General features: G+C 46.7%; 2 protein-coding genes across 4 annotated transcripts in view; one reads left to right on the top strand and one right to left on the bottom strand.

Moving 5' to 3' along the window:
* Nucleotides 1–23,808, top strand: part of FBXO27 (F-box protein 27) — a 67,481-nt gene that overhangs the window by 808 nt on the left and 42,865 nt on the right. The window lies entirely within an intron of this gene.
* ACP7 (acid phosphatase 7, tartrate resistant (putative)) overlaps nucleotides 5,970–23,808 on the bottom strand; it is a 43,782-nt gene continuing 25,943 nt past the window's right edge. For both annotated transcript variants that reach the window (XM_063937941.1, XM_063937940.1), the window contains exons 12-14: nucleotides 22,995–23,066; nucleotides 20,344–20,481; nucleotides 5,970–7,439 (exon numbers count right to left, since the gene is read on the bottom strand). In XM_063937941.1, coding sequence (XP_063794011.1) covers nucleotides 7,392–7,439; nucleotides 20,344–20,481; nucleotides 22,995–23,066 — 258 coding nt within the window. In that variant the 3' untranslated portion in view covers nucleotides 5,970–7,391. The remainder of the gene's footprint in view (nucleotides 7,440–20,343; nucleotides 20,482–22,994; nucleotides 23,067–23,808) is intronic.

Below are 23,808 nucleotides of genomic sequence, written 5' to 3'. Positions count from 1 at the left end.
CAAATGTGTGCGCAAGCTGCAAATTGCAGCACATTGCACCAGCTAATTGAATCTCTTTGCATCCAATGCAATGGACGCGATGTCCCGTTACGGAATACAGTAGCATGTTGTGGCTGCCAGCAGGTTTCCCTTGCACCCCATAGAAGTGTAAGGGGAAAAGTGTGCTATCGTAACTGGCCAATATGTGTGTAGCTGGATGCTCAGAGGAGCATTGCACACAATGAGATTCCTCCTAGGTCGATTCAGGTACATTCAGATCACGTTCCGGAACATGATTCTACATTGTATATTTTCATACACTCACATAGAGGTGCACACAAAAATCCATGATTTTGCCAAAATTCGTGGCAATTTGGGGTTTGCCTCTGCATGTGCCCCAACGGCATCACCAACAATTTACCCCTTTTGCACCAAAATGCTGGGACCGACCTGGGTTTTTGAACACAGGTGCAACTCATTTTAACATCTGGGTCAGACCTCATTCAAACCGCAGGCTGGACCCGGCATATTGGCGGGCAGACCCCTTTCTGACTGTACCCGTGTGTAATATTTCTGTTCTGCCGGCTCTTGGAGAGGACATCATCCACAAGCGGCAGTGATCCAACTCTTTCTATGCCTTCAATGCTGTTTTCACCACAGGCTAGCCAGCTCTGATCCTGGTGGCTACCCAGGCCATACTTGCCTACCTGACCCTCTCCATGAGGGAGAAAATGCTCTGTTCCTGGACTTTCCTGGTAATGTATGATTGACATCACCTGTGGTGAAACACCTTTCTTATCAATTAACTAGCTCACCCTAGGTGATGGCAATCATACATTACCAGGAGAATCCAGGAACAGAGCATTTTCTCCCTCATGGAGAGGGTCAGGTAGGCAAGTATGACCCAGGTTGGATTCCTTTTTCCACCAAGCCACGATTCGTGCAGACCATGCAATAACCCGGGTTATTACAGCAGTGGGAAAGGGGTATAACTGATTTGACCCCATTGTTTGTCAATTCCCAGTCTTGTTCCTAGGTGGAAAGTGGTGTGGAGTACGAAGCACAGCCTTTTCCAAAATACAGTACCTAGGGGTAAATTTACTAAAGGGCGATTTTAAATCAATCTAAATCTATATTATGTTTCAGGGATTAGAACATTTACTAACAGACATTTTTCTATATCGATATTTAGATGTCAGTAAGTGTAGGAGTTAGCCCCAGAAGCACAACATAGATTCAGAGCAATTTAAAATGGAAATTTAGTAAATGTATCCTTTAGGTGTGCCAGGTATAAGACCATGGTAGTGGGCAATATCTGCATACTTAACATGTGTGGTATGGTGTAGGAGTATATTATGGGCAGTACGGATGGTGTAATGGTTAGCATTACTACCTCACAGCACTGAGGTCATGGGTTCAATTCCCACCTTGGTCTTAACTGTGTGGAGTTTGTATATTCTCCCTGTACGTGGGTTTCCACCGGGCTCTCCAGTTTCCTCCCACAAAAATATACTGACAGGTTATTTGGCTCCCAACTGAAATTACCCCTAGTGTGAATGTGTGTGTGTACATGTGATAGGGAATATAGGGCCTAATTCAGACCTGATTGCAGCAGCACAATTGTTCTCTAATGGGCAAAACCATGTTTCACCTAAGGTGGGGCAGATGTAACATGTGCAGAGAGAGTTAGATCTGGGTGGGGTGTGTTTAAACTGAAATCTAAATTCCAGTGTAAAAATAAAGCAGCCAGTATTTACCCTGCACAGAAACAATACAACCTACCCAAATCTAACTCTCTCTGCACATGTAATATCTGCCCACCCCTGCAGTGCACATAGGGGGTCATTCCGAGATGATCGTAGCCCTGATTTTGCAGGGCTACGATCATGACCATAGACAAGCACAGGGCTATCCTCCCCCCCCCCCCCTGCAGAAGTGCAAAGGCATTGCACAGCGGCGATGCTTTTGCACTGTAGGAGTAGCTCCCGGCCAGCGCAGCTTTAGTGTGCTGGCCGGGAGCTACTCGTCACTCACCGGCCCGCAGCGGTTGCGTGTGATGTCACGCAGCCGCTGCGGCCCGCCCCCCGCACGGTCCGGCCACGCCTGCGTTGGCCAGACTGCGCCCATGAAGCGGTGACCATGCGCCGCCGTTCCGCTCCCCCCGCCCAACGACCGCCTCTGATCGTAGCTCAGCGACTGGCTTCGGACTTCTGGCATGCTAGGCGCACTGTGGTGCCGGCACATGCGCAGTTCTGACCCGATTCCTGCGCTGCGACAAAACTGCAGCGTGTGATCGGGTCAGAATGACCCCCCATGGTTTTGCCCAACAAATTTGCTGCTACGATCAGGTCTGAATTAGGGCCAATATCGTCCAAATTGACTGGCATGTATCAACGATAATCTTTCAACAATGAACGATTGTGGGCACGCGCATAGTTCATCGTTGATGCATCCGCATATCGTTCATATCTTTCAAGATATCGCCCAGTGTGTAGGGCCCTTTAGGCGTATAGATTGTAAGCACCACTGGTGCAGGGACTGATGTGAATGGGCAAATATTCTGTGTAAAGTGCTGCGGAATATGTGGGCGCTATATAAATAACTGTAATAATATTATGTATATAGGCATATGAATATCCTTACAAAGAATTAAGGTTCAAAAAGGGTTGAGATTACCTAAAGGATAAAAAAAACGGGCAGACTAGATGAGCCAAGTGGTTCTTATCTGCCGTCAAATTCTATGTTTCTATATACATATTGTTGTGTATAATATTAACATTACTAGTTAGCATTTATATTATCATAAACAGAATATGATACAAATATACAGTATATGTTATACAAAAAAGTAAATGATGAAACTATAGTAAATAATGTTTCCAGTCATAATGGTGACATTGATCAGGTAGACAGTGATGCATACCTCCTCACTTCTCCAACTCCTCAGGAGGGACATCTGCGCGTGCCTCAGGTGCGCTCCCGTGGCGTGGAATCGCGGTAAGTGCCGCAATTTTTGTCACAATGGGAGCATGAACAGTGCTCTGTGAACTGCTGGCATGCCCCCTGTCTCTCTCTGCCGGTGAATACAGTAGGTGCTGTGCGCATGAGTCTGCCTATCACAAAATGAAGGATATCTCTGAAAGAAACATCCTTGTTGTACTTGATGCAAGTGGTGGCTGTGGAACTTGTTAATCTCACTTTCATCCTAGGGTGCCGAGAAACCTTGTACCAGCCCTGCATGTGACCTTCACTTCCAGGTCAGACCACCGATACTCCAGCAGCCTGAACTCTCGCTCTAATGCCTAACCCTAACTCCCCCTCCCCAGCCACAGCCCAACCCTAACCTCCCCAAGCAGTCTAACCCTAATGTCGACATTTTGACAGTATCGTTGACATGGGATGCGGTCATGTCACCACCGCTGGGGATTCCGGCGGTCACCATGCCGACGCCGGGATCCCAAGCAATCAAAATGCCAGCAGAGATAATGCCGGCCCACAGGGACTATTCCCACTCGTGCGTGTTGACGACACCCATAGAGTGGGAGTAGAACCACCGAGCCCGCTGCATGGCGAGCGCAGCAAGCCCGCAAGGGGCTTTGTTGCGCTCACCTCTGCCCCCCTCCTGCTGCCGGGAACCCGGGGTCGGTATGCTAACCTCTGGGATCCTGAGCGCCGGTCTCCCAGCCCCAACCCGTTGACATTATAAGTGTCCACATTGTTATTATCGACCTTTTGACTACATACCCACATCAGGCCCATCATATACAGGTAAAAGGCCGACTATGTATATGGTCGACAGGATCAATCATAGTCCACGTGGATGGTAAATGAAGCAAAACTTACATATCAAATCTTTAAAAAAAACAACGTGTGTCGACCATTTGTGTGTCGATCATTGTTATGTCGACCTTTTGATCCTGTCAACCTTAGATACAGTCGAACTTTTACCTATTGACCTTTTAACCCTGTCAACCTAATGCATGTCGACCCCATGGAGGCGACCTATTGACTGTCTATCTAGACTGTAGATCTATCAACCGCCATCCGTCATTTTCAAGTGTATTTCAAGATCACAGGAAAAAACCCTGTAGCCAATGTGCACAGAACAGTATTTCAGGAGATGACGGCTGATCCTCTGGGACGGAGTGACTTGTCCATTTGCATCATTCGGTGAGTGAGGGCAGGGCGGCATGTGAACGCAGGAGCCACAGGCTGACTGTGAGATATACAATAGAAGGAGTTGGGTTCTACAACAGCCCAGAGTAGTGAACTGAGGAAATGATTAGACTGAAGTGGAGAGATTGTGATATCAAACCACACTGACCACTACACAGGCCCACGTCCACTTCTCTCTATGGGGCAATTTTACCATACCTCCCAACTTCTATATCGGCTGATGCAGAACATGCCGCGCTGGAGGCGCCACTGTGGCCAAAAATGGGGCGGATCCTCGGGAAGGGTGGGGGCTCGTGCGTAGGGGCAGGCCCTATTGTCTCGACCCCCATTTTCAACATTTTGAAGCAGATGGGCAGACCCCAGCTAATCCTCCCTGCACACGGCATCTATTCAGTGATCACCGGCGGCTTTGCAGAGCACCGGTGATCACTGGCTCTCCCATTCTGCCCCCCGCCAGCGGGACACTGTGGCCTGCAGGTGGGACAGCAGGACAGTGTCCAATTAGTGGGACTGTCCTGCTGTATTCTGGACAGTTCGGAAGTATGAATTTACTAAGGTGGGAATTTTTTTAGAACTGGTGATGTTGCTCATAGCAACCAATCAGATTCTACTTAACATTTATCTAGCTGCTTCTAGAAGAGAATAGATAGAATCTGATTGGTTGCTATGGGTAACATCACCAGTTCTAAAAAAAAAAACCTCCCATCTTAGTAAATTTACCCTTATGATGGGTATAATTCTTATAATCTGTTATTATTCTGCATAAATGCATTATTGCACAGTACTACTTATCTTGACCTTTATGCTGTAATACTAATTATACTTCTCTGTATCTGCTCAGTCACCCTGTATGCGCAGCTGCACAGTACCAGCTTTCTTGATACGTGTTGTTCTTACAGAGATTGTTAGTAATGGAAATATGTTATTATATCCAGTGGGCAAGCGACGTTAGCATACCCTCCAATTGTACCTTTTTAATAGGTACAGTACCTTTTTTTTATGGTATGTACCGATTTTTGGCTCTCCAAACTTCCATTAAAAGTACAGGAAAAGGGGGGTGACCACGCCCCCTTTACCCGTGGCCACGCCCTTTTTTATATAATTTGTACCGATTGTTATGTGTAAAATGTTGGAGGGTATGCGTTAGGGGTACTAATGCTTTATGTAATTATCATGATTCAACAATTCTTGGATATTGCACTTATATTTTGGTAATTACCTAATTCCACCTGCCTCTTGCAGGGTCTCTAGCTGCCCCAAGCTTATCATGCAAGCCTTAAACTTCTATCAGAGAAATTATGTTTTTACCTTCCCCAAACTTTTGCTTACTGTTTGCAGGGGATGACAAAAAGGCACACAGCCACACGGTTCACTAAACAAACACAGCAGCATCTTCCTCAGAGGGGATGTGTTCATCAAACAAGGAAACATTCTCAGTGTCTGGGTGATAATTATGCAATTTATTTTTCAACAAAACCAAAATATCTGCCATTGACTTCAACAGTACAGTGCCACCTAGTGGCCAAATTATCACAGCAAAAAATACAAGTATGTTTTATTAAGCTACAATCTGAGATCAAAGAGATTTTATGCATGTACTCAGTGTCGGACTGGGGCATAAAGGGCCCACCGGGGGAATGAAGTTACTTGTACAGTATGTGACACTTGCTTACTGTATATTACTGTGAATAAAGTACTGCATAAGCCATGCATGTCCAAACTGCGGCCCTCCAGCTGTTGAGAAACTACACATCGCAGCATGCCCTGACACAGCTTTAGCATTCTCTGACAGCAAAACTGTGTCAGGGCATGCTGGGATATGTAGTTTCACAACAGCTGGAGGGCCGCAGTTTGGACATGCCTGGCATAAAGTATGATTACTGAGCAGCATTACACCCAAGAGAATGAGCTGGTAATTAAGGTGAACAGCTTAGCATTCTGTAATTGGGAGTGTAATGGGAAAATTAACGGAAAAGCTATTTTTTTTCCCTACAATCAGAAAATAAATAAGATAATTGATCAAATCGGTTACAAAGCATCCCAGGATTTAAAAACAATAAAAGAGGATAAATTCTGGCCTCATGAAAGGACTGCACCAATCAGGAGTTACAGCCAGGGTCAGACTGGCCCACAGGGGAAACCACCGGTGGGCCCCACTGCCTGTGGGGCCATCTCCTCCTCTAGGGATTAGGTTCCAGACATTATCCTAGTGCGCTTTAATTAAACATTATACATGTTACCTTATACAGCACAGGACTATGGGCCCAGCCCATGCACTCTCTAGCGGTTAGCCGGGTCTCTTTGGTGGTTGGCCACACCTCCACTATTGCCTGGCCACACCCTTAAGCATGGGCCCCTACCACTGCATTTCCCCGGTGGGCCCTTCTTGTCCCAGTCCGACACTATCTATTACATATCTAACAGCCAATTATCTATTACATATTTGACAGTGAGTATATGGCCATAGATCCCGTGATTAGGTAAAGGAGCGGACGAATAAAGCACAATTATTAAGATATAGCTCAGGTTTTAAACACAATAGATAGATGTATACATTTAAATGTCTCACAATTGTAAAATAACACCCATGTGAGCTTAAGTTTGCTCAGACCATAAAATCCACCCCATAGTTATTTAAGGGACCAAATAAGGCAAAACAAAATATATTCCAGCATGTCCTGTGAAGTTGGTGATGGCAAAATACTATAGGTACTGTGGGAAAACCAGGGCACTTGGGAACCCTTAGAAAATCACATAGGCCATTTAGGATTTGGGCTCATTATAGGACCTCCTGGTAAGTTCATTGGCCAGTACAAGCCTTGGTAACACATTCTTTGTAGCAATCAATGTGATCAGGTCTACAGGCAATGTATAGCTGTGTATTTTTCCAGCGATATGAGTATCTGGTGAGTGTCAGCTGTCATGGACGCGTCCCCTTGAGAATACGGATCACAGTTCAGGTTAGCGACATCAAGACAAGTCTCCTGCAATGACAGCGCAACGTGTAGACGTTCTCAGTGGCTTGCAGTGCTGTCTGTCCTGGATTACTCACCACAAAAGCACTTCTAGGCATAGTTACCACAGTGAGCCAGGGAACACATGGAGGTCAGCAGCAGATTCATAGGCATCATGTGATAATTCCAGGGTAGTATAAATAAAGCAATCATTCTGAGGACATGTTATAGACGTGGTGCTATAGAAGATCCAAATATAGAATCAATAGGGGGTCTGTGTGTTCACCGCTTGTCCTTAATCAGCCATATGTCATCGACGATGTCACCATCCTAGGGACAACACAAAACCAGATCACACGTCTCATCTTCCCTGGATGCCCCCACCCCACAAGTGCTGATTATCTCAAGACGTTCAGGGGAAAGTTCCTATTTTATACATTCAGTATAAAGTTCAGATATAAACAAAACCTATAAAATACTTTTTCTCTTGGTATCCAACATGAGACATCTTCAGTTATATTTTTTACAATTTTACTCTTAAATAACATTATTTATTTCAATGTATTATTAAAGGGATGTAGTTATGTGGCTAGCGGTCACAACACCTCCCCCTACATCCGGCCCCCTCACAATCCTGACGGACGGCATGCTGACCAACAGGGACTATTCCCACTAAGGGACTATTCCCACTAGTGGGTGTCCACGACACCCATAGAGTGCGAATAGAATCCGTGGCGACATCAGGTCGCCACCGAGCCCACAAGGGGCTTGTTGTGCTCGCCCCACCCCTATGCTGGCATTCTGCTGCCGTGATAAAGCCATCACACATACTTCACCCTTATTAAATGCTGTAGGGGAGGCGGCATCCTCGGATCCCGGTACTGGAGGGAGACGCGGCACTTGGCTGCGACCTGCATTATTTATTTCTCATAAAGACAGATAACTTGTTATTGGGGATTACTGGGGAAGTCATGCAGACATCTGATGACCCCTGCTGTCTAACTATTGGTAATGGAAGCTGGCGCACAGGACAGGTCCGGAACACACCATATATGATACTATAATACACAATCCAAACAGGACAGACCATATATAATACACTGCTCAAAAAAAATAAGAATTTACTCACCGGTAATTCTATTTCTCGTAGTTCGTAGTGGATGCTGGGAACTCCGTAAGGACCATGGGGAATAGCGGGCTCCGAAGGAGACTGGGCACATCTAAGAAAGAATTAGGACTACCTGGTGTGCACTGGCTCCTCCCTCTATGCTCCTCCTCCAGACCTCAGTTAGGAAACTGTGCCCGGAAGAGCTGACACAATAAGGAAAGGATTTGGAATCCCGGGTAAGACTCATACCAGCCACACCAATCACACCGTACAACTCGTGATACTATACCCAGTTAACAGTATGAATAACAATTGAGCCTCTCAACAGATGGCTCCAAACAATAACCCTTTAGTTAAGCAATAACTATATACAGGTATTGCAGACAATACGCACTTGGGATGGGCGCCCAGCATCCACTACGGACTACGAGAAATAGAATTACCGGTGAGTAAATTCTTATTTTCTCTGACGTCCTAGTGGATGCTGGGAACTCCCTAAGGACCATGGGGATTATACCAAAGCTCCCAAACGAGCGGGAGAGTGCGGATGACTCTGCAGCACCGAATGAGCAACTCAAGGTCCTCCTCAGCCAGGGTATCAAACTTGTAGAATTTTTGCAAATGTGTTTGAACCCGACCAAGTAGTAGCTCGGCAAAGTTGTAAAGCCGAGACCCCTCGGGCAGCCGCCCAGAAAGAGCCCACTTTCCTCGTGGAAAGGGCTTTTACAGATTTAGGATGCGGCAGTCCAGCCGCAGAATGTGCAAGTTGAATCGTGCTACAGATCCAGCGAGCAATAGTCTGCTGTGAAGCAGGAGCACCCAGCTTGTTGGGTGCATACAGGATAAATAGCGAGTCAGTCTTCCTGACTCTAGCCGTCCTGGAAACATAGATTTTCAGGGCCCTGACTACATCTAGCAACTTGGAATCCTCCAAATCCCGAGTAGCCGCAGGCACCACAATAGAGTGGATCAAATGAAACGTTGATACCACCTTAGGAAGAAATTGGGGACGAGTCCTCAATCCGCCCTATCCATATGGAAAATCAGATAAGGGCTTTTACAAGACAAAGCCGCCAATTCTGACACACGCCTGGCCGAAGCCAAGGCCAACAGCATGACCACTTTCCACGTGAGATATTTTAGCTCCACGGTTTTAAGTGGCTCAAACCAATGCGACTTTAGGAAATCCAACACCACGTTGAGATCCCAAGGTGCCACTGGAGGCACAAAAGGGGGCTAAATATGCAGCACTCCCTTAACAAAAATCTGAACTTCAGGCCGTGAAGCCAGTTCTTTTTGGAAGAAAATCGACAGAGCCGAAATCTGGACCTTAATGGAACCCAATTTGAGGCCCATAGTCACCCCTGACTATAGGAAGTGCAGAAAACGACCCAGCTGAAATTCCTCCGTTGGGGCCTTCCTGGCCTCACACCACGCAACATATTTTCGCCATATGCGGTGATAATGTATTGCGGTCACATCCTTCCTAGCTTTAATCAGCGTAGGGATGACTTCCTCCGGAATGCCCTTTTCCTTCAGGATCCGGTGTTCAACCGCCATGCCGTCAAACGTAGTCGCGGTAAGTCTTGGAACAGACAGGGCCCCTGCTGCAGCAGGTCCTGTCTGAGCGGCAGAGGCCATGGGTCCTCTGAGACCATTTCTTGAAGTTCTGGGTACCAAGCTCTTCTTGGCCAATCCGGAACAATGATTATAGTTATTACTCTTCTCCTTCTTATTCTCCTCAGTACCTTGGGTATGAGAGGAAGAGGAGGGAACACATAAACCGACTGGTACACCCACGGTGTCACTAGAGCGTCCACAGCTATCGCCTGAGGGTCCCTTGACCTGGCGCAATATCTTTTTAGCTTTTTATTGAGACGGGACGCCATCATGTCCACCTGTGGTCGTTCCCACCGGTGTACAATCAGCTTGAAGACTTCTGGATGAAGTCCCCACTCTCCCGGGTGGAGGTTGTGTCTGGAATGAACACTGCTGACAGTGCTATCACGTGATTCTCCGCCCATCGAACAATCCTTGTGGCTTCTGCCATTGCTATCCTGCTTTTTGTGCCGCCTTGTCGATTTACATGGGCGACAGCCGTGATGTTGTCTGACTGAATCAGCACCGGTTGTTTTTGAAGCAGGGATTCTGTATTACTCAGGGCATTGTAAATGACCCCTAGTTCCAGAATATTTATATGCAAGGAAGTTTTTGTCCTTGGACGTTTTCTTCCCTGAGTGACTGCCCCCCATCCTCGGAGGCTTGCATTCGTGGTCACCAGGACCCTGTATGCCGAATCTGCGGCCTTCACGAAGATGAGCACTCTGCAGCCACCACAGCAGAGACACCCTGGCCCTTGGTGACAGGGTGATCCACCGATGCATCTGAAGATGCGATTCGGACCACTTGTCCAAGAGATCCCACTGGAAGATCCTCGCATGGAACCTGCCAAAGGGAAACGCTTCGTAAGAGCTACCATCTTTCCCAGGATTCGCGTGCAGTGATGCACCGACACCTGTTTTGGTTGCAGGAGGTCCCTGACCAGAGATGATAATTCCTGGGCCTTCTCCTCCGGGAGAAAAACCTTCTTCTGTTCTGTGTCCAGAATCATACCCAGGAACAGCAGACGCGTCGCGGGAATCAGCTGCGACTTTGGGATATTCAGGATCCAGCCGTGCTGATGCAGCACTTCCTGAGATAGTGCTACGCTGACTAGCAACTGCTCCTTGGACCTCGCCTTTTCAGGATATCGTCCAAGTACGGGATAATTATAACTCCCTTCTTTCTAAGGAGTATCATCATTTTGGCCATTACCTTGGTAAATACCCTCGGTGCCGTGGACAGACCAACCGGCAACGTCTGGCATTGGTAATGACAGTCCTGTACCACAAACCTGAGGTACTCCTGGTGAGGTGGGTACATGGGGACACCCTCTTCCAGGCTTGTATAACTGCCCTGGGCGATTCCATCTTGAACTTGAACTTCCTTATATAAGTGTTCAAGAATTTTAAATTTAGGATGGGTCTCACCGAACCATCTGGTTTCGGTACCACAACAATGTGGAATAGTAACCCCGCCCCTGTTGAAAGGGGGGGGGGGGGGTACCTTGATTATCACCTGCTGGAAGTACAGCTTGTGAATAGCGTCCAGTACTACCTCCCTTTCTTTGGGAGCAGCCGGCAAGGCAGATTTGAGGTAACGGCGAGGGGGAGTGACCTCTAACTCCAGCTTGTATCCCTGAGATACCACTTGTAGAACCCAGGGATCTACCTGTGAGCGAATCCACTGGTCGCTGAAGTTCCGGAGACGCGCCCCCACCGCACCTGGCTCCGCCTGTGGAGCCCCAGCGTCATGCGGTGGACTTTAGAGGAAGCGGGGGAGGATTTTGGTTCCAGGGAACTGGCTGTCTGGTGCAGCTTTTTCCCTCTTCTCCTGCCTCTGGGCAGAAAGGAAGCGCCTCTGACCCGCTTGCCTTTTCGTGGCCGAAAGGACTGTACCTGATAATACGGTGCTTTCTTCGGCTGTGAGGAAACCTGAGGTAAAAATGTCGACTTCCCAGCTGTTGCTGTGGATACTAGGTCCGAGAGACCCTCCCCAAACAATTCCTCACTCTTATAAGGCAAAACCTCCATGTGCCTTTAGAATCAGCATCACCTGTCCACTGCCGAGTCCATCTGGCAGAAATGGACATTGCATTAATTTTAGATGCCAGCCGGCAAATATCCCTCGGTGCATCTCTCATATATAAGACCACGTCTTTAAAATGCTCTATGGTTAGCAAAATAGTATCCCTGTCTAGTATCCATATTATCTGACAGGGTATCGGACCAAGCTGCTGCAGCACTACACACTGAAGCAATTGCAGGTCTCAGTATAATACCTGAGTGTGTATATACAGACTTCAGGATAGCTTCCTGCTTTTTATCAGCAGGCTCCTTTAAGGCGGCTTTATCCTGAGACGGCAGTGCCACCTTTTTTGCCAAGCGTGTGAGCGCCTTCTCCACCCTAGGGGACGTCTCCCAACGTAACCTGTCGTTTGGCGGGACAGGGTACGCCATCAGTAACGTTTTAGAAATTACTATTTTCTTATCGGGGGAATCCCACTTCACACACTTTATTCAATTCATCTGATGGGGGAAGAACCACTGGATGCTTTTTCTCCCCAACTATAATACCCTTTTTTGTGGTAACTGGGTTAATGTCAGAAATGTGCAACACATTTTTCATTGCCGTAATCATACAACGGATGGCCCTTGTGGATTTTACATTTGTCTCATCGTCGTCTACACTGGAGTCAGACTCCGTGTCGACATCTGTGTCTGCCATCTGAGGTAGCGGGCGTTTTTAAGCCCCTGATGGCTTTTGAGACGCCTGGGCAGGCACGAGCTGAGAAGCCGGCTGTCCCACTGCTGTACGTCATCTAGCCTTTTATGTAAAGGAGTTGACACTGTCGGTTAATACCTTCCACATATCCACCCACTCTGGTGTCGACCCCGCAGGGGGTGACATCACACTTATCGGCACCTGCTCCGCCTCCATATAATCTTCCTCATCAATCATGTCGACACAGCCGTACCGACACACACGCGCACACACACACACACACACACACACACACACACACACGGAATGCTCTGACTGAGGACAGGACCCCACAAAGTCCTTTGGGGAGACAGAGAGAGAGTATGCCAGCACACACCAGAGCGCTATATAATGCAGGGATTCACACTATACAGAGTGATTTTTCCCCTATAGCTGCTATAAATATACAGTTTGCGCCTATATTTTGTGCCCCCCTCTCTTTTTCACCCTATTGAGCCTGGAAACTGCAGGGGAGAGCCTGGGGAGCGTCCCTCCAGCGGAGCTGTGAGAGGAAATGGCGCCAGTGTGCTGAGGGAGATAGCCCCGCCCCCTTCTCGGCGGACTTCTCCCGCTTTTTTAAGGATATTTTTGGCAGGGGATTTTACACATATATAGTCTTACTGACTATATTATGTGTTTTATGCCAATATAAGGTACTCTTATTGCAGCCCAGGGCGCCCCCCCCCAGCGCCCTGCACCCATCAGTGACCGGAGTGTGTGGTGTGCATGGGGAGCAATGGCGCACAGCTGCAGTGCTGTGCGCTACCTTAATGAAGACCAGAGTCTTCAGCCGCCGATTTCCTGGACGTTCTTCTTGCTTCTGGCTCTGCAAGGGGGACGGCGGTGCGGCTCCGGGACCGGACGACCGAGGCTGGGCCTGTGTTCGATCCCTCTGGAGCTAATGGTGTCCAGTAGCCTAGAAGCCCAAGCTAGCTGCAAGCAGGTAGGTTCGCTTCTCTCCCCTAAGTCCCTCGTAGCAGTGAGTCTGTTGCCAGCAGATCTCACTGAAAATAAAAAAACCTAAATATATACTTTCTTTTCTAGGAGCTCAGGAGAGCCCCTAGTGTGCAACCAGCTCGGCCGGGCACAGAATTCTAACGGAGATCTGGAGGAGGGGCATAGAGGGAGGAGCCAGTGCACACCAGGTAGTCCTAATTCTTTCTTAGATGTGCCCAGTCTCCTTCGGAGCCCGCTATTCCCCATGGTCCTTACGGAGTTCCCAGCATCCACTAGGACGTCAGAGAAATAAAGGGAACACTTAAACAACACAATGTAACTCCAAGTCAATCACACTTCTGTGAAATCAAACTGTCCACTTAGGAAGCAACACTGATTGACAATCAATTTCACATGCTGTTGTGCAAATGGAATAGACAACAGGTGGAAATTATAGGCAATTAGCAAGACACCCCCAATAAAGGAGATGTTCTGCAGGTGGTGACCACAGACCACTTCTCAGTTCCAATGCTTTCTGGCTGATGTTTTGGTCACTTCTGAAAGCTGGCGGTGCTTTCACTCTAGTGGTAGCATGAGACGGAGTCTACAACCCACACAAGTGGCTTAGGTAGTGCAGCTCATCCAGGATGGCACATCAATGCGAGCTGTGGCAAGAAGGTTTGCTGTGTCTGTCAGCGTAGTGCCCAGAGCATGGAGGTGCTACCAGGAGACAGGCCAGTACATCAGGAGACGTGGAGGAGGCCGTAGGAGGGCAACAACCCAGCCGCAGGACCGCTACCTCCGCCTTTGTGCAAGGAGGAACAGGAGGAGCACTGCCAGAGCCCTGCAAAATGACTTCCAGCAAGCCACAAATGTGCATGTGTCTACTCAAACGATCAGAAACAGACTCCATGAGGGCGGTATGAGGGCCCGACGTCCACAGGTGGGGGTTGTGCTTACAGCCCAACACCGTGCAGGACGTTTGGCATTTGCTAGAGAACACCAAGATTGGCAAATTCGCCACTGGCGCCCTGTGCTCTTCACAGATGAAAGCAGGTTCTCACTGAGCACATGTGACAGACGTGACAGAGTCTGGAGACGCCAAGGAGAATGTTCTGCTGCCTACAACATCCTCCAGCATGACCGGTTTGGCAGTGGGTCAGTAATGGTGTGGGGTGGCATTTCTTTGGGGGGCCGCACAGCCCTCCATGTGCTCGCCAGAGGTAGCCTGATTGCCATTAGGTACCGAGATGAGATCCTCAGACCCCTTTTGAGACCATATGCTGGTGCGGTTGGCCCTGGGTTCCTCCTAATGCAAGACAATGCTAGACCTCATGTGGCTGGAGTGTGTCAGCAGTTCCTGCAAGACAAAGGCATTGATGCTATGGACTGGCCCGCCCGTTCCCCAGACCTGAATCCAATTGACCACATCTGGGACATCATGTCTCGCTCCATCCACCAACACCACGTTGCACCACAGACTGTCCAGGAGTTGGTGGATGCTTTAGTCCAGGTCTGGGAGGAGATCCCTCAGGAGACCATCCACCACCTCATCAGGAGCATGCCCAGGCGTTGTAGGGAGGTCATACTCTGGACACTACGCTGACAGACACAGCAAACCTTCTTCCCACAGTTCGCATTGATGTGCCATCCTGAATGAGCTGCACTACCTGAGCCACTTGTGTGGGTTGTAGGGAGGTCATACAGGCACGTGGAGGCCACACACACACTACTGAGCCTCATTTTGACTTGTTTTAAGGACATTACATCAAAGTTGGATCAGCCTGTAGTGTGTTTTTCCACTTTAATTTTGAGGGTGACTCCAAATCCAGACCTCCATGGGTTAATAAATTTGATTTCCAGTGATAATTTTTGTGTGATTTTGTTGTCAGCACATTCAACTATGTAAAGAACAACGTATTTCAAATATTTAATTCATTCAGATCTAGGATGTGTTATTTTAGTGTTCCCTTTATTTTTTTGAGCAGTGTATTATAATACACAATCGAAAATGCAAAAGTGCACACTTCAGTTACTAAGATAATAATAATAATTAATGAACTCTGCACATACACAGGAGTCTATTTACTAAGCCTTGGATGGAGATAAAGTGGACTGAGACAAAGTACCAGCCAATCAGCTCCTGTCATTTTTCAAACCCAGCCTGTAACATGGCAGTTAGAGAAGTGAGCCAGAGGAGAAATTTCCCATGGCAACCAATCAGCTGCTCCATACAACTGTATAGTATGCAAATTAGAAATGTTACGTCAATGCTGATTGGTTGCCATGGGCAACTTCTCCACTGGCTCACTTCTTCACTTTTATCACTGCTTAGTGCATGTCCCCCTTTATCTCCATCCAAGGCTTAGTAAATAGACACGATAGTTTTAATAAACTGACTGTTATGGTGCCCATACACTTATTAGATTATCGGTACTAGCATTCGAAGAGAAACCGAAGGACTGTTTGCACATTTTAGTACCTTTCGACGCGATGCGCGGGCACGCCAGTCGAATATCACATCTCATGATAGTATGTGCTGCACATAATATTTATCGAATCGCAGTGCGATCGCATGTGTTTCTAGAAACACATGCGATATATCGCACTGCGATGTGCGATGGGCACCCGCCGGGAGCGGCCAGAGGCCGCTCCCACTCGACAGTGACTTGCCCATGACGTGATTACCATGCGATCTATCACATGATCGCATGCTAATCTTTTTGGCAGTTCAGGTGCGATTTCATCGCACCTGAACTGCCGGTGCGATGCCCCGCGATGTCGTGTCGCGGGGCATCACACAAGTGTATGGGCACCATTAGTAAAAGCATGAGGTTCTTAGAGCACATTTTACTCAAACTGTAGTTTCCCATCTAGCCTCTGAGATACAAGTTATATTGGTAGGAACCATGTTGCTCTGATTAAACACCCCTATGGATGGATGGGTAGGACGCTGGGCCAAATGGAAGATATAGGGCAGAATGTAATGGAGTCTGAGTTTGCCCGATGTGTGGGATGCCGGCTGAAATAGGATGTTTTTTTAAAGGGGCAGTCATTTCCAAGGCATAACCATGCCTTGTAAACTATTGCCCTTTTTAAAAAAAGTCAGAGTTTGGCGGCATCCCACATATCGGGTGAAGTCAGACTCCATACATCCCGCCCATAGAACCTGATGGAAGGAAAGAACGACCTGGCCGATCTCTACCCTGTTTTAAACCTTTTGGTAACCTTAACATTGCTTGATCCTTCTTATGCCTATCCCAAGCATATTTAAATGACTCTGCATTAGCCTCTCCCCTCTCCGACAGTCACTGCCTTCCAAATACACAAAATTCCAACCACCTTGGGGGGAATTCAATTGTTTGACAAGTCAGTTGGGTGTCTGTTTTTTACCCTATCTAACAGACAGGAAAAAACAGACACCCAACTGACTTTTCAAACAATTGAATATCCCCCTGAAAGTTTATGCAATCGAAATTTTTTCAGAGTTCAACATATATTTAATGGTTGTCTGGATGGTGTATATTCAGTCACAGCAGCATAGCTCGTTCTAAATGTATAACATACCCATACCATTACACCAACACCAGCCTGACACCAGGCAGGATGGATTCATGTTGTTTACAGTAAGATTCTGACTGTACCACCTGCATTTCACAGCAGAGAGATTTATCAAACTAGGAAACATTTTTTTTTTCCATCTCCAATTGTCCAGTTTCTGAACCTGTGCTCATTGTAGCCTGAGTATCCTGTTCTTTGCTGACAGGAGTGGCACCTGGTGAGATATCCTGCCGCTGTAGCCAATCCATGTCACAGCTGTACTTGCTGTGCGTTCAGAGATACACTGTTATAAGGCATGGTTATTTGAGTTATTGGGCCTAATTCAGACCTGAACGTAGCTAAATTTAGCACATCTACGATCAGTCACACAGACATGCGGGAGGACGCCCAGCATAGGGCTAGTCCACCCCGCATGGCAGGCCCGCCCCCCCCCCCCCCCCCCCCCCAGCACAAGTACAAAAAAGCATTGCACAGCTTTTGTACTTTAGGATTAGCTCCCTGCCAGTGCGGCTTCTGCGCACTGGCAGGAGCTACTCGTCGCTGTGAGGGTCCCCCTCAACGGTCCGGGCACGCCTGCATTGCCCGGACCGCGCCCCCAAACGGCGGCCAAGCGCCACCGGCCCGCCCCCTCCCACCTCTGCCTGTCCATCGGCACAGGCTATCGCAGTGCTGAGACAGCCGCCGGCATGCGCAGTTCACACCTGATCGGCTGCTGTAAGAAAATGCAGAGCACCGATCAAGTATAGTATTCCTCTGCATTACAAGATAACACAATATTGTAATGTGTATAATGTTTTGTAACTATAGGCGAGTTCATTCGTAAATTGAACTACACATCTCAATGAAATGTCCCTCACCTAGGATGCGAGCCTGCAAAGCATCAATGCCCGGAGACATTTCAGGGAAATCCCAAAGACTTTGTTGAGATTAACTAGTCACAGGGAAGAAGGATTCATCTTAACATTTTGGGAATGGTGTACCAAGAGCGTTATGGCCCAAACGTATTAAGCTTTAACAAGAAATAAAGTGGAGATGGATAAAAAGAGTGATAAATGACCAGTCAATCAGCTCCTAACTGCCATTTTTCAAACACAGTCTGTGACATGGCAGTTAGGAAGCTGATTAGCTGGTCCGTTATCCCTCTTTATCCGTCTCCACTTTATCACTTTTTAAGGCTTCATACATTTGGGGGTATAGGGGCAGATGTATTAACCTGTAGAAGGCATAAGGAAGTGATAAACCAGTGATAAGCGCACGGTGGTAAACGCACCAGCCAGTCAGCTCCTAACTGTCAATTTGCATATTGGAGCTGATTGGCTAGTGCGTTTATCACCTTGCACTTATCACTGGTTTATCACTTCCTTAATACATCTGCCCCATAATCACTGAATGCTACAGAAATTGTGTGCCTTCCAACACTGGAGTTGTGCAGATAGGGACACTTCAAGGAGGGGGCGTACCTGTGTCTCAGAGGGGCTGCCCCTTATTCCTCTCCGATCTGCCTTGTATCACCCATTAACTGTCAGAACCTATTGGTCTTGATAACTGTCAGCAGCTGTGTAATGGATATTAGTCCACACGAAGAATGGTCTTACAAGGGATTGGTGCATTAGCAATGCAGCAACACAGGGTATACAGCAGAATCAGGTATTTGCAGGGTTAATAGTGATATATGCAGAAGGGTAGATGCAACCTGGTTGCTGTGTGTGTGGCTGTTCTGGAGGCTGCAGGCTCTATATAAGGATCCAGAAAAGATATTTATACAGAAACTACAACTAGGCCCATTATAAAGAGCCGAATATTCATAAAAGAAAGCTCTATGTTGCTTGGTTCCATTACCCTATAACCATTTTTGGGTGGACCAACTGATTCAATCAACTTTAAAATTTATATATGGAATATGGATGCCTTCATTCATGAAGTTTTTTTCCTTTGTGATACCCTATACAAACCCCTGAAGAAGTCATCTTGACGAAACGCGTTAGCTCAAATCAGTTACGGTCTTCTGTTCAGTTCACCACTACACCTTTTTGAACCCACACCTGCAAAGGTGAAGGTGATTGTTCCAACTGTTGAAACTGACGGATCTCCTGTGCCGTATCTTGATGTAATTTTAAATATATATGTATTCTTTAAATAACAAGTCTTTTGGTATAATATCTAATTAGGCCATTGGCCATTTCTTTCGGGTGATTTTTTGGTGTGAGGATATATTTACAGGTAACGCTATATGGTAAAAAAAAAAAAACCACACCGTGGAGAAAACTCTCTTGGAACACACATGGAAATGAAAAATTGAATCCAAGCATGTTTTAAGGCTATATACTAAGCGCAATTGGTTTTTCTTTGTTTAAATTGTTTCGTGGGAGCTCACTAACAGGGACTCTTTCCAAATTGCTGCTGGTGATCTGACCGCAAGTTTAAGACATTTTGTGTATGTGTGTGTGTGTGTGTGTGTGTGTGTATATATATATATATATATATATAATCTATGCAATAGTCAGCAGCACTCCATACTAAACAATACAAGTGAATTAGGCCGGTGCCCTCCGTATAACATTCCCAGCAGGGATGTCTCCAAACATAACACACAGTCGGCGGCACTCACGGCTCCCTCAGCGGGGAATAAAACGAGACCGAGTCACGAAGAAAGTCAGCGTTTCAATGTTATAAATAAAACATGTCCTGATGAAAATGTTTTATTTATAACATTGAAACGCTGACTTTCTTCGTGACTCGGTCTCGTTTTATTCCCCGCTGAGGGAGCCGTGAGTGCCGCCGACTGTGTGTTATATATATATATATATATATATATATATATATACATACACACACACACACACTCTTCATTATGGCGGGGAGCCTTGGGGCATGTCCTTCCACTATGGAGTATCCCATAAAAAGTCGTACGTGTGCACTAGAGCATGTGTACCGGGGGTTGATCTGATGTCAGTGCTGCTCTGTGTATGTATAGAATTTTTCATGGTCAACATTTTGGCACTGTTGACTTTATGTCAATGTCTACACTGTGAATGTTGAACTCCTTATCCATGTCGATACTCTGAATTATGGTATCAACATATTCTAGAATACCCCAGTAATTAGATGTCATCAGTCTTAATAAAATACAATAAATTACTTCATATTTTCACCTTCCTGTTCCATAATTTCTGTTAGTCACTATGGGAATGCTGGGGAGAGCTGCCTGAAATACCCCATCCGAACTCCTTCGGCTGCATACACCCCAGTCATACACGTTACACTCACCTGATCATCTGAGACCTGCTGGATGTGGATGTGGGTCTTGTTCGCTATGTCAATACGTGTATAGCCATAATCATCAATCCTCACTGCGCTCCAGTTCTGGTGCAGTGGAAAGAAGGGGTCCAGCCTCTCACTACAGCCCTGAAATAGGGAATCAGAAACTCACAGCGAAAGACTGCTATGTTTATATAAGAGACTTAACATAAACCCACTCACATATGTCCACCACAGGGAGACATCTTCTGGACACCTCAGATGACAGGCTTATTCTAATAATCTAAAATACGCCTAGATATTAAACTGGGATGGACAGAGATGTCTGAAGCTGCACTATAATGCAGAAAAGAAGAACTCTAGGACCTGCAATTACTGAACATACAGCTCTAGGAATTGTAATACTCAACAAAGAAACGCTAGGGGCTGCAGTTACTCTGCATAGAACTCTAGGAGCTGTAGTAACTCAGCAAAGAACTCAAGGAGTTGCAGTTACTCAGCATAGAACTCTAGGAGCTTTAGTAACTCAGCAAAGAACTCAAGGAGTTGCAGTTACTCAGCATAGAACTCTAGGAGCTGTAGTAACTCAGCAAAGAACTCAAGGAGTTGCAGTTACTCAGCATAGAACTCTAGGAGCTGTAGTAACTCAGCAAAGAACTCAAGGAGTTGCAGTTACTCAGCATAGAACTCTAGCAGCTGCAGTTACTCAGCATATAACTCTAGCAGCTGCAGTTACTCAGCATAGAACTCTAGCAGCTGCAGTTACTCAGCATAGAACTTTAGGAGCAGCAGTTTCTCAGCATAGAACTTTAGGAGCAGCAGTAACTCAGCATAGAACTCTAGCAGCTGCAGTTACTCAGCATATAAGTAACAGAAAAATACAGTCTCACTTTCTGCGCTCCAAATGTCCCCTTGTTTTAAACGAATCTCACAGCGATGTCATGATATGCATGAAAAAAAGAGAAACAAAATACAATAGTGTAATCCTGTATGGACACTACAGTTCTTTCCACTGTGTAAAGGGGAAACTAGGTGATGAAGATGGTCCCAGAAAAGAGATACGACGTCCACCTTCTTATGGGGTCACCCAAAAGTGATGCCGTGAAGATACGGTAATGAATCCTTACGTGTATGCTTACTTGAAAAAGTGAGATAGAAAGCACATAAAGGTTTCTTTTCCGTGGATATTATTTTCTCTTTCGCCCGTATAATGAGTATGGATATCACTCATATGGTGGGTATGAAATTAAAAAAGGGAAGCCAATTGGGGCAAAGGAAACCCTTTTTATTTAAAATTCACAAATAAAACACAAATAGACAACCGGCCATACCAATTTGGGGAACAGAGATGGAATTCGACTGACATGAAATGATCCGGATATCACAACAATTTGTCATATGCTCCCCTCAATGGATGAACCGGTTAGGACATCAATATTGCACTATATTGTCCTAACCGGTTCATCCATTGAGGGGAGCATATGACAAATTGTTGTGATATCCGGATCATTTCATGTCAGTCGAATTCCATCTCTGTTCCCCAAATTGATATGGCCGGTTGTCTATTTGTGTTTTATTTGTGAATTTTAAATAAAAAGGGTTTCCTTTGCCCTAATTGGCTTCCCTTTTTTAAATTCATACCCACCATATGAGTGATATCCATACTCATTATACGGGCGAAAGAGAAAATAATATCCACGGAAAAGAAACCTTTATGTGCTTTCTATCTCACTTTTTCAAGTAAGCATACACGTAAGGATTCATTACCGTATCTTCACGGCATCACTTTTGGGTGACCCCATAAGAAGGTGGACGTTGTATCTCTTTTCTGGGACCATCTTCATCACCTAGTTTCCCCTTTACACAGTGGAAAGAACTGTAGTGTCCATACAGGATTACACTATTGTATTTTGTTTCTCTTTTTTTCATGCATATCATGACATCGCTGTGAGGATCGTTTAAAACAAGGGGACATTTGGAGCGCAGAAATTGAGACTGTATTTTTCTGTTACATATTGTCTTTGTAGGTTGGTGACCTATTTGTACTGTCTTCTGCTGCTCCATTTTGCAGCGCCTTAGAAAGATTTCTTTATTTATTGCAGTTACTCAGCATATAACTCTAGCAGCTGCAGTTACTCAGCATATAACTCTAGCAGCTGCAGCTACTCAGCAGAGAACTCTAGCAGCTGCAGTTACTCAGCATATAACTCTAGCAGCTGCAGTTACTCAGCATAGAACTTTAGGAGCTGCAGTTACCCAGAATAGAACTCTAGGAGCTGCAGCTACTCAGCATAGAACTCTAGTAGCTGCAGTTACCCAGAATAGAACTCTAGGAGCTGCAGCTACTCAGCATAGAACTCTAGTAGCTGCAGTTACCCAGAATAGAACTCTAGGAGCTGCAGCTACTCAGCATAGAACTCTAGTAGCTGCAGTTACCCAGAATAGAACTCTAGGAGCTGCAGCTACTCAGCATAGAAGTCTAGGAACTAAAAGTACGCAACATAGCACTTTAGGAACTATAATTACTCAGCACTGAACACTAAGAAATGTACTTCAAAAATATACAGTACATTTATGCTCCTGTGATCTGGAAAGTGGCCTTGTCATTATAGCTCACACATTGATAATGAGATAGCAGCAAACCACAATGTTTCCCTCACCGCAGATCCTGTGGTTATGTGGACTGGAGCCTGGGGATTGGTATATGGAGCATCAGCAGATCCGTTATAAACCTGCAACAAAAGATCTAAGTGAGAAATCTCTATACATATTTACAAACTGAGCAGGAGTGGATCTAGGCACGGGCAAGCAGGGTGGGCGCCCGGGGCGCGGCCACAGTCACCCTGCAGGCGTCTGCCGCCCACCCGCACCCGGCATCCGCATTCCGCTCCCCGGCTGCAGCAGGTGCCGTGGGCTGTGTGTGCATCCGCTGCAGCAGGCACCATTGACAGACGCTAGAGGTCATAAATGACCTCTACTGTCTGTGCGGCGCTGCTATGGGAGAGACGTCATGACGTCTCTCCCATAGAGAGGAGCCGGCGGCCAGAGACGGAGCAGCATCGGTCGGGAAGCAGGAGCAGGGCTGGTGAGTATTGTTTTATTTTATTTTTTTTGTGTTTGCAAGGGCGCTACTACAGGGGGCACAGCTACAGGGGGCACAGCTACAGGGGGCACAACTACTGGAGGCACAGCTACAGGGGGCACAGCTACAGGGGGCACAGCTACTGGAGGCACAGCTACAGGGGGCACAACTACAGGGGGCACAGCTACAGGGGGCACAACTACTGGAGGCACAACTACTGGAGGCACAACTACTGGGGGCACAACTACTGGGGGCACAGCTACAGGGGGCACAGCTACATGGGGCACATCTACTGGAGGCACAGCTACAGGAGGCACAGCTACAGGGGGCACAACTACTGGGGGTACAGCTAAAGGGGGCACATCTACTGGAGGCACAACTACTGGAGGCAC

This window comes from Pseudophryne corroboree, chromosome 8, assembly GCF_028390025.1.
Source record: "Pseudophryne corroboree isolate aPseCor3 chromosome 8, aPseCor3.hap2, whole genome shotgun sequence".
In the NCBI taxonomy this organism is placed as follows: Eukaryota; Metazoa; Chordata; class Amphibia; order Anura; family Myobatrachidae; genus Pseudophryne; species Pseudophryne corroboree.
Note: the sequence above shows the minus strand (reverse complement) of the source record. Positions and strands in the feature narration are given on the sequence as shown.